Genomic DNA, 9718 nt, shown 5'->3' with positions numbered 1-9718 from the left:
AGAAGATATACAATGTCATGTAGAAGGATAATTGTAAAACAGCTTGCTGTCTAGAGCATTGGTAATATAAATTATCATATAATACATGTAGTAGGGAAACTCCTAGAGAGTCAAACTATCGGATAAATTAATGGCAAGCGAGAGTCTCTACTTTTTAGAGTAGAGTGGGTGGGTACGCAGACCAGCGTAAGTCATAACAAATATTAATTGATAATAAAGTGTAACCAATGCTGGTAATGGATCATGTGTGAGCGACCAAAGAGGCGTACATCACATGTCCTGTACCACTATAACCACACACAAACATCCAGGAGAATTTCACGTACCGATGGATCTATCATGCTGCCGGGATCCCTCATATATCTCATACTGTGGTACATAACCATCGGAGAATTGCAAGGACCTAAATACGGCAAGCAAATCAGGGACATTAGGTGCAAGACCCGTTGTTCTAGTTGTCTAGACTGCACTGTGTTCTTGAAAATACTGAGCCTCCACGTTGTATCTGCATGTGGCATCCGTTGATCTCATTTGAGTAGTAGTAGTAGTATGCATGCACTGCATTACGTTTTGATGAAAGGTTCGATAGCTGCTGAATGGGTTTATCATTTGGCTTCCTGTGTGAGTATTGTTTCTGTAGATTGGTTCGGAGCAATGTTCAGATGGTCCAGGCATCTGGCCAATTAATTATGGCAGTCCAAGCTAGTTGAATATCCGGATCACTTTCTCTCATCTGGTCTACACTCCATCCGCTTGCATCCATAAGCAATGCAAACGCGTTGTCCATTGCACACTGTGACAGGCATGTAACTTCTGCATGCAACTCTGGGAGAGCGCACAGTGGCAGGACGAATATTCCCGTGAAGTTGCAACATGATCTGAGCATAATCGTAGGACATCAAGTCTTGACACTACTTGTGACATGATCAATTCTGCTATGCTCTAATGCAGACTAGCAATAAGAGGCATTTGTCAGATACTAGTAACCATGAGGTGCTGAGACGATCTGCTATAAATACTCAAATAATCTGTCATCTGCCTGCTCCAACTTGGCTGTCCTCCTGACAAGTGAAAACTGCTGGCGTCTTCAGGGCCATAAACACCATTATTGGCATTAATCCAACGCCTCCCTAGGCTAGGCCCTTGCTCCTCATCTCTGCAGCTTCTAACAATAGGTCTGGCACAACGAAAAACTAAACTTGATACTTGGAGCTCTTAGTTCAAGCTACATTTTCAGAGTCAGGAAGTTTCAAATGGCAAGAAACCCAGCTTCTCTTCACCATTGGCATCACGAGCAATGACCATTATCAGCCAGCAATGTTACTAGAGAAAATGCCAAAGGCGCTGGCGTGAACAGAAAGCTTTTCATGCAGCAACGTTTCCTTCTCAGCAAAAACAAATAAAAAGGAAAGGAACAAAAAAGGAGCAACACCAGGGATTTGTCCATACCCGGTAGGTGTGTAGTCCCTGGAAAGGCTCTCTCACAGATTCCAGTACAAAGGCCACGGACAAGTGTCCCACTGAGATGCGGTCGCTTGCCCGGACCGCTGGGACGCGGACACCTCCGAAGAGCAGCCTGTGACGTTTCTTTTTTTATGAAAGAAAATCCGCAAAAATAGATAAGCTTGTCCCTTTAGTCCTACCCTTCAAAAAATCGATGACGCAATGCATGCGCAGAGTGTAGGCCTGCGCCTTGCGTTCACTGACCTCCCTAAGGGCCGTTTCACACGAGGTATACATGGCTTTCACGAATGGGCGTTCTAGGCACAGTACACAGCGCGTGATGTCACACGAGTGTCGCAACCAGGGAGCCCTACACATACCGGGAGGTGACACGGGCACAGAAACTGTGCATGACGTTTGACTCATTCAAAAAAAAAAAAGTAGCTGAGAGTTCTCATCACACATCATATCAGTACAGATATTGATGAAAAGAGTTAATCGATGCTGAATATCGTTTGTGAGAGTCATCTTATCATATGCTGGCTTGCTGTGACACTTCAATATGGCCTTGAGTGGTCATTGACGCAAGTAGGATGGCGGCCAATGTTTCCCAGGCTCAGCTTTTGGGTAAAAGGTAAGAGTGTTTTGTGATGTCAAAATTTAGTGAAAATGACGATCGAATGAACATGTTTCCTGAAGTCTGACCAAGTTTGAACACTCTGAACGAGTATTTCCGGCGAAGATAAAGGCTGTCGCCACACACTAGCACAGCGATCTAACTAAACTCTGCTGAACGTCGTGGTGAAATCAGAGCCTAAAAACATTTTCAAGTTCGTACTTTTGTATAGCTGTAACAAGTGGATAGACTCTTTGGATTCGCTGTATCGTGCAAATATAAGTTAACCTAATTACTATAAGTCGGAAACAGGGACAATTCGTGTAGTTATTGCCTGTTTTCAGAATTTTTTGTGAATGCAACATTTGCACATATTGAAAATACATCATGTTAGCAAGCATATATTTCCACTCGGCAAAGACGTGGATTTATGAACTGTTGATTAATAGCATCTACATAACTTCTCGTTTTATCCCTAAAAAAATGGAAACGTTAGGAGGCAATTTTGATTGCCAAATTCATCTTCAAATGTCACTATTTTTGGGACGAGTAAAGCACCGCGGTTTTCAGTACAACTATACGAAACGAATGTATAGCTGCAGTGTGCCGAGCACCATACCTGGGTACTCAAACACCAAAGTTCTGTCTGTTCTCTTTCTGTTTATATGTCAATATAGGACCTCACGTGGTGATGCTGATCCGCCTTTGAAGCGAATTTTAAGAGAACATGAAGATACGAATAGCACAACAGGTACGATGGTCATGCTCCAGCATTGCTGTCCTGCATGCACGATGAAGTGGGGAGTAGTTCATATGTATGGGTGAATGGGTGAATTTTCTTCTTGCTTCTTGTTTCAGGAATTCAATCGAAAGAAGCTATTGTTGGTGACAACTCACGCAATCATTGCATCGAGGCTGAGCTGCACCCAGCATGTAACCCAATCACTTGGAAAAATGGTGACCCACCATGCTGTAGGGAACTTGTGCTGTACAGCATATTGCAGACCAGCTTCCCCACAAACTCGTTTAGAGCGCGGGACGCAGCATTGCTGGCCTTTGAACGTGCAGTGAACGGTGCAAATCGAATTTTGAATTGCAAGGATCAACTTTCTCCTTCACAGGTAACCTCTTACCTGAAGCGAGCTCCGACAAAGTCAACGAACTCCGGAAAGTATCGTGGGCGCGTCAGGTGGGCCAGGTTTAGTGACTTGGTTTCGAAAATCATTCAGGGGCATGGAGGGACTCTGCACCATGCGTTGAAGAATTGCATGATCGAAGCGGACAGGAGTGCGCTTCTTCGCGATATCGATTTAGCTTTAGCTTCGTGGGAATTTGCACCCAATCAGACTGCGGATCATAAGCCTTTTGGATTATCTGAAATCTCGGAGTTCTTTTATTCGCATGCCTCAACCTTTTCGCTCTGGCGGTTGGATAACGAGGGAAATGAAGGGTTGCATTTATTTTACTTTGGTGGAAGTCCCGCACATGCTGTACGTAGCATTAGAATCCTGCCTAACCTTTCCTTTTCAACATTCATGTATGGGATACAAGTGCCTTTGCAGCTTGATGTATCTGATAATGTAGTGTCATCAGCTGACCACTTTTCCAAACTTCTGCATATGTTGGCAACTGCCAGTGAATGCTCTGGGTGTTCTTACAATAAGTATGAGAAGGTAGTGGAGACGCGTCCTGAAGGTGGTATCTTCCGGGGTTCAGATGGTACGGTGGTAGCGAATCTTGAAGAAGCCTGGGTGCCACAACGCTGCATTCGAACTGTTGTCTGTCCCCACCTGATAGCTGCTGGGTCCAGGTGTGCAGCTTGTAAATTGTTTGACGGAACGCTGAGGAAAGCACTCTCTCGGCTTTCGGACACACCCGTTTCTCCGCACACTGCCTTTATACATTTGTCACGTGATGACTTAATTCTACGCCTGCGTTCTGAGGCTAAACGGTTTGAGGAACTCAGCCGAAACTTTCATCGGCTGCAGAAAATGAGGGACGAAATGATTTCGTCTGTGGATGATGGTTTTTCAGAGGTTTTTAAAAACCTTCAAGACGGTATGGACATCATACACGACAGAGTGCAAAACCCAATATGCATGTGGGAAGGCTGCAAAAGGCATTTTTCGGAAATAAAAGATCTTGTGCATCATTTGAAATTTGACCACGTTCGAAATAGTGCATTGCAATTGCACCCATCCTACACTTGTAAATGGAAAGATTGCAAATCCGGTCCTTTTCGGTCACGAAAGTTGTGTGAAACACACTTGCTTTTGCACACAGGTAAACCTGAAGATGCTTTCTTTAGCCTTTTGTTGGCTGACCAGGCACGTGCCCTCGTGACACCTAGTCATCAAATGCGCTGGCACCCATCAGTGCTTCGCTGGTGTATGCAGCAACATGCGCTGTCTGCTCAGTCGTACGAAAGTATGCGGGAGTCTGGGTTTTTGAAACTTCCGTCTGGCAGGACTATATTGAGGTACCGGAACTTCAACCAGCCTCAAAGCGGTTGGCATGAACATTCACTCAGAAATATGAGAGAGAGCTATGATGAGTTTCTTCGTCAGGGAAAAGGCAGACATGACCGAGCCTTTATGGGTGGACTTTACTTTGACGAAGTTAAGGTGAAAGAAGGCCTTGTATGGGACGAACGTTCTGATACCCTTGTAGGCTTCGTGGACAGTGGGTGTTATCCTGATAGTGAAGAGGGTGAAGTGGAAGACCTGTTAGCTACCCATGTTCTGCAGTTCTCCTTCAAGAGCCTCTTTTCTAAATTTTTCTTTCCATGCTGCTACTTCTTCACTAAGTCTATGAAGGGGTATCAACTGGAAGATGTAATTGATGCTGGTGTTTCAAGCCTTCACCGGTTTGGGTTTGATGTGCTTGTCCTTTGTTGTGACGGTGGTGGTAGCAATCGTGGTTTTTTGCGTAGCTTTCAGGATAGCTCCGGTGCATACTACAACAAGAAATCATTGCACCCTATATTCGTCATATCAGACCCTACACACATTGTAAAGAAGTTCCGAAACAACCTTTCGAAAAGTGGTCAAGGAGCGTCTTTCACGAGGCACCTGCAGGTTGAAGGGTATAGCATAGTGTGGAAGCAGATTAGGGAGGTGAACGAGAGGGATAGTCAGCGCCAAGTGGGTTTGACAAGAATCACAAAGGAACATGTAAACCTTTCTAGCTACAGCAAAATGCGTGCTGGGCTGGCATTTGATGTCTTCCAGCAGTGTGTCATTGATGAAATGCAGACCAGTGATCCTGCTGGAACGGTAGGAGTACGGAAGTACTTGGAAAACGTTAAAATGTTTGTGGATATCTTTTCTTCAAGCACCAAGTTGGTAGACCCATCAGACCCCCGCCTGGTCAAACTTGCATCCGTAAGCCAATGGCTGAATGATTGGAAAAGCAATGCGGGATCTTCTGGTGGCTCCAAATCTTTTGTTTCCCCTCAGTTACATGAGGATGTGACTTTTGCAGCCCAAGGCTTGCAGAGCCTTGTAGCATTCATTGCCACAGAGTTCCATAGCTTGGAACCACCTCTCTATGTGATACCGAAAACCATTAATCAAGACTTCCTTGAAGGGTATTTTGGACTCCAGAGGAGCATTGGCGGTTGCAATAGCAACATGACATGCAAAGCGTATGGGTACAATGGCCTGTGTCTCAATCAGACTCATGTCATGGGTAGAAACCTGGGTACGGGTGCAGCTCAAATGCCTCTCAAGCCTCATCATGCAAGGACGGTGGCAACTTCTAAGGATTCACACCAGAAACAGTAAGTGACTTGCGTGTGTACTTCAATATACACGGATATTAATTTTTTCACCAATTGAGGGAATGGAAAAGGGAAATTGATATTAATTTTAATATTTCATTTAGACTCGGATGGAGAGCCAATCATCAGCTATCACCTCTAGCACGTCAAGTTGGAAGGCTGTTGGATTGCGCACCCAAGACGTGCTAGAGCTGTTAGCCAGTTAGTTGTAGAACGTCGGTACCGTCGGTCAGTGTCGTGCAATGTTATCGCATTAGCTGATTGTCAAGTAAGTGGTGGTGTTAGTGGACATTATAGCCTAACTTGTAGTTCCTTGATCCTTTTTCTTTACTATAAATATTTCATTTGTAAAGGGAAAATGACCTGTAAGTTACTAGTTAGGACGAACAGACGAACACTCCACCATTTATTTCATTTGCTTGGCATTTAGATGTTTGGAGCTTAAAGAAAGGGTAGAGCAGGATTTTGGACTTTAATTTTTAACAAAAGGCTGTGAAAGGCAAAAGTAGAAATTTTGAGTGTCCATTAGATGAATACAGTATGTTTGTTTTTGGAAAACTTAAAAGTGTACCAAAAACGAATCGAAAATGACAATATCGACGCTGGAAAAGGAAGGCCTCCTTAGGCCTTAGCAAATAATTTACAATGCAAGCATGATGGAGGCGGTGCAGATAACAGGAAAAACTTGTAATCTATTCGAATCACTATTCATAAGGTTGAGGAAATATGAATGTTCAGTGGGAAAAATACTATAATTATGATACGATGTGATATGATGAAGCCCCCAGGGCAAAAAATTGGGGAGATATTTACGACGATTGCAGCATAACACCGTGGTGGTGAAGACGGAGATTGAGACATAAAATAAATACTACTTATCTGGTTCATTACTTTGGCTCGCAGTTCTCCTTTTCCAAGGAGGTTAGGTGGGAGGAAAATCTGCTGATCAGGTCAGCTTTCGTCCCTCCCACGGGCAAACCATTACTGCGCAATGCGTCTTTAAGTTGCTTCACAGTACCAGTTGTGAGGATGCTGGCAGAGTCAGGATTGGCTGTCTTGCTGGCAGCATTGCTCCCCGGCTTGACACTGGCACGTAGGGCCTGGGAGGATTTCCTTGGGGCCAAGTTGAATCTCCTCAGCATCTGCTTCTGTTTGCTTTTGACAAACATATCGATGATCGCCACCAACATTGATTTGTCATCAGTGTTGGTGAGCCTGTGGAACTGCTTGCAGATGCCTTGATCTGCAAGAAGGTTTGCTTTCAGGAGAGGCAGTGCAGTGCTGCGCTCTTTAGCCAGAAGAGCATGGAAACTCGACTCTGTTAACTCGTGCATTTGCTGGAACATTGCTAATGCATCTGACTTCAGCTTGAAGACGTGCTTCCCTTGGTTTTGCTTCTCTTCTGTGTGGTTGCATGCCTGCAGGAGTGGATCGTCTTCTATGTCATCAAACGATTCGAATACATCTGCTGCCAACACCGCTGACAAGCTTCTGGATGTTTCATCATTGACCGTCACAACTTCAGCAACCGCCACATCGTGTGTTACGCTTTCTTCGACCACCTCTTCTACCTCTGCAACATCCTCTTCTACAGACTCGGCTGGCTGCCCATTTCCGTGAAGAACTGAATCATCCTCACTCGTAAGTAGTTCTATCTTAGACACCCGGCAGCCCTGCGCCAGACGCACATCCACTCCAAATTGACTGAGTACCCGCAAGTTTTCTTGTTGTCCTTGCTTGTGCCATATCCTTTTCCGCACAGCTACAATGCACCATCCAGCATGGTATGCTATGGCTGCAGCCTCCGGTGCATCATGTCGTTGTGGCCGTTCTTTTGTGGTGATTTGCAGGGTTCCGGATTTCTGCAACTCCTGCCATATTGTTCGGACTAGCTCGTGGAATAGGGAAGATGACAATCGACCGGTAACTGCAGCATTCAAAGCAGAGAAGAATGGATAATTAGCCAAGTGCCGCATACTCTTGAAATTATAAATTACATAATAATATATTGTCAACTCTGCACAACTGCTGCATGTTCTGCTGGTGCCGTACCTTTGTTGTTGCCGATGTGTCTGTTAATTAAAATTCCGCATACTCTTGAAATTATAAATTAAATATATATTGTCAGCTCTGCACAACTGTTGCATGTTCCGCTGGTGCCGTAGCTTTGTTGTTGGCGATGTGTCTGTTAATTAATTCTACATGTTAGTGTGCAGTCAACCAGGGAGCCCTACACATACCGGTATGTGTAGGGCTCCCTGCAGTCAACCAATCTAGCTCTAGTATTAAATGAAGTTAATGCAGTTTCAATTTTATGCATTTGTGTTTGCTGTACGGCAATATCTAACTTATGCTTCCTGCTGCAATCTATTTCACGACACGTTTCAGTTGTAATTTGCTTATTTCCTTTCCACTCACGTGCTTGAAATATGTCGGCAACTACAATGTTTCGATCCAAGACACCGGTACGCGGTATGCTATAATAATACTTGTTTTTTCATTGTCTAGCGAATTTATTTCCTCTCTCTAGAAAATGAGGGCTACTGATGAGCTCCAGCCGAGAGCACCATCAATGATAATATTATTATAATGTACATGATTGTAGGATGTATAATGATGACTAATTACTTTCATTATACGAGTAGCAAGATATTGTTCGTGTGTAATTCTTACCTTTTTTATCATCTGGAAAATTCGCATCCTCTCTGCTGCAAAGAACCAATTTGCAAAATCTAGTAAACGATGGCTGCTTGTACATGGCTCTCAAGTGCTGACGTATTTCTGTTTGGGACCTTCCAAAGCAGTTGTTCAAGTCACTGGAGAACTCAATCAGGAATGACTGAGTTCCCCAGTACGTATGATCCCCGCCCTGCATGCATTTCTCAAGCAATGTGCAAATTGCACGCGCGGTGGTCGACTCCTGTGGCTGGTGGGCGACTAGAACTTCGTCCTCAGCAAGACCTGCATCCAAAATTCCGCAACATTGAATGGCGCTGCGTCGATATCATCCATTATCAACACAAACTCATTCAACAAATGAAAAACTATCATCACCAACCTCGAATCCACTTCACAAAGCGCTCTTTGTCCAAACAAAAGTCTTCCTTGCACACAAGAATGTCTTCGGCCACAACAAGGGGGCTAGGAAGATTCGACATTTCATCTCCCAGGACAGATCAAAGATGTATCAAAGATATAATATTATAGCACTTTACAATAATTCAATCCAATCGATCGATTCAAAATTTCAAATGAATACTGCACTAAAAATTCATGAAACCATCCTTGTTTTAGCCTTGTTTGCGGTTTCAAAAAAGTTCGATGGTTTTTTGAAAAACCACAGGGTTCACCCGTGAGGCAACCATCAAACAGGAGTTATGGTTCCGTGTCACCTCCCGGTATGTGTAGGGGTAGGGCTCCCTGGTGTAGGGCTCCCTGGTCGCAACGTGCTTTTCAAGCAGCAGTTGCCATGGCAGCTTTGACCTGCCTCGCACAGAAGTCGTAAAATACGGAATCCGCACGCGAACGCGGGAGTTTTGAACACAAAATAATAATAATTATTATTAGTTTGGCAAGGAGAGATGTTCTCTCCCTGATTCTCGTTTTCTTTGATCGCCACAAGGAGAGAAAGATGAACGGACGAGAGAGGTTGCAAAGGATGGCGAGGCGTAGAAGGACTGCATTGCCCTCGCCGGCCCACAACTCAATAAGTCTAGCCTCCAGGTCATCAGAGAATATTTGGCGAGGCATTGTCCGAAACGGAAGGCACAACCAGCAACCAGCAATGAAAGCAAAAAGAAGCAAAAAAAGCAAACACGACGACAGATCACAATGCAAGGAAAACGAAGTTTGTCAGTAGAACGCTGGGTATATCCTGC

General features: G+C 44.4%; 2 protein-coding genes across 3 annotated transcripts; both read left to right on the top strand.

The window, feature by feature from the left end:
• Nucleotides 1-1924: 1924 nt before the first annotated feature.
• LOC135812963 (uncharacterized) lies at nt 1925-4537 on the top strand. The gene is made up of 4 exons (XM_065326181.1): nt 1925-2077; nt 2737-2810; nt 2918-4486; nt 4527-4537. The coding sequence occupies exons 1-4, from the start codon at nt 2037-2039 to the stop codon at nt 4535-4537; spliced, it is 1695 nt and encodes a 564-aa protein (XP_065182253.1). The 5' UTR covers nt 1925-2036.
• Nucleotides 4538-4649: 112 nt separating this feature from the next.
• Nucleotides 4650-8683, top strand: LOC135811933 (uncharacterized). Of its 2 annotated transcripts, none has more exons than XM_065325204.1 (3): nt 4650-5840; nt 7265-7481; nt 7691-8683. In XM_065325204.1, exons 1-2 carry the CDS (start codon nt 4654-4656, stop codon nt 7458-7460), a joined length of 1383 nt encoding a protein of 460 aa, XP_065181276.1. In that variant the 5' UTR covers nt 4650-4653; the 3' UTR covers nt 7461-7481; nt 7691-8683. The 2 variants fall into 2 exon arrangements, 1 of the variants encoding a protein (XP_065181276.1); XR_010552721.1 differs by lacking the exon at nt 4650-5840 and adding an exon at nt 6079-6108 and having other exon boundaries at nt 7691-8667.
• Nucleotides 8684-9718: the final 1035 nt, after the last annotated feature.

This window comes from Sycon ciliatum, chromosome 3 (assembly GCF_964019385.1).
Source record: "Sycon ciliatum chromosome 3, ocSycCili1.1, whole genome shotgun sequence".
Taxonomy (NCBI): domain Eukaryota; kingdom Metazoa; phylum Porifera; class Calcarea; order Leucosolenida; family Sycettidae; genus Sycon; species Sycon ciliatum.
The sequence above is the reverse complement of the archived record's forward strand: the minus strand, read 5'-3'. Positions and strand labels throughout refer to the sequence as shown.

What these genes read in the sequence shown, in the direction of transcription:
- LOC135811933 (XM_065325204.1), top strand. Translation starts at nt 4,654, where the DNA reads ATGGGTGGACTTTACTTTGACGAAGTTAAGGTGAAAGAAGGCCTTGTA. An exon ending in AAGGATTCACACCAGAAACA is followed by an intron (nt 5,841 to 7,264) that starts GTAAGTGACTTG and finishes GCATGCCTGCAG; the next exon opens with GAGTGGATCGTCTTCTATGT.
- LOC135812963 (XM_065326181.1), top strand. Translation starts at nt 2,037, where the DNA reads ATGGCGGCCAATGTTTCCCAGGCTCAGCTTTTGGGTAAAAG. An exon ending in GCTCAGCTTTTGGGTAAAAG is followed by an intron (nt 2,078 to 2,736) that starts GTAAGAGTGTTT and finishes ATGTCAATATAG; the next exon opens with GACCTCACGTGGTGATGCTG. An exon ending in AGATACGAATAGCACAACAG is followed by an intron (nt 2,811 to 2,917) that starts GTACGATGGTCA and finishes TTCTTGTTTCAG; the next exon opens with GAATTCAATCGAAAGAAGCT.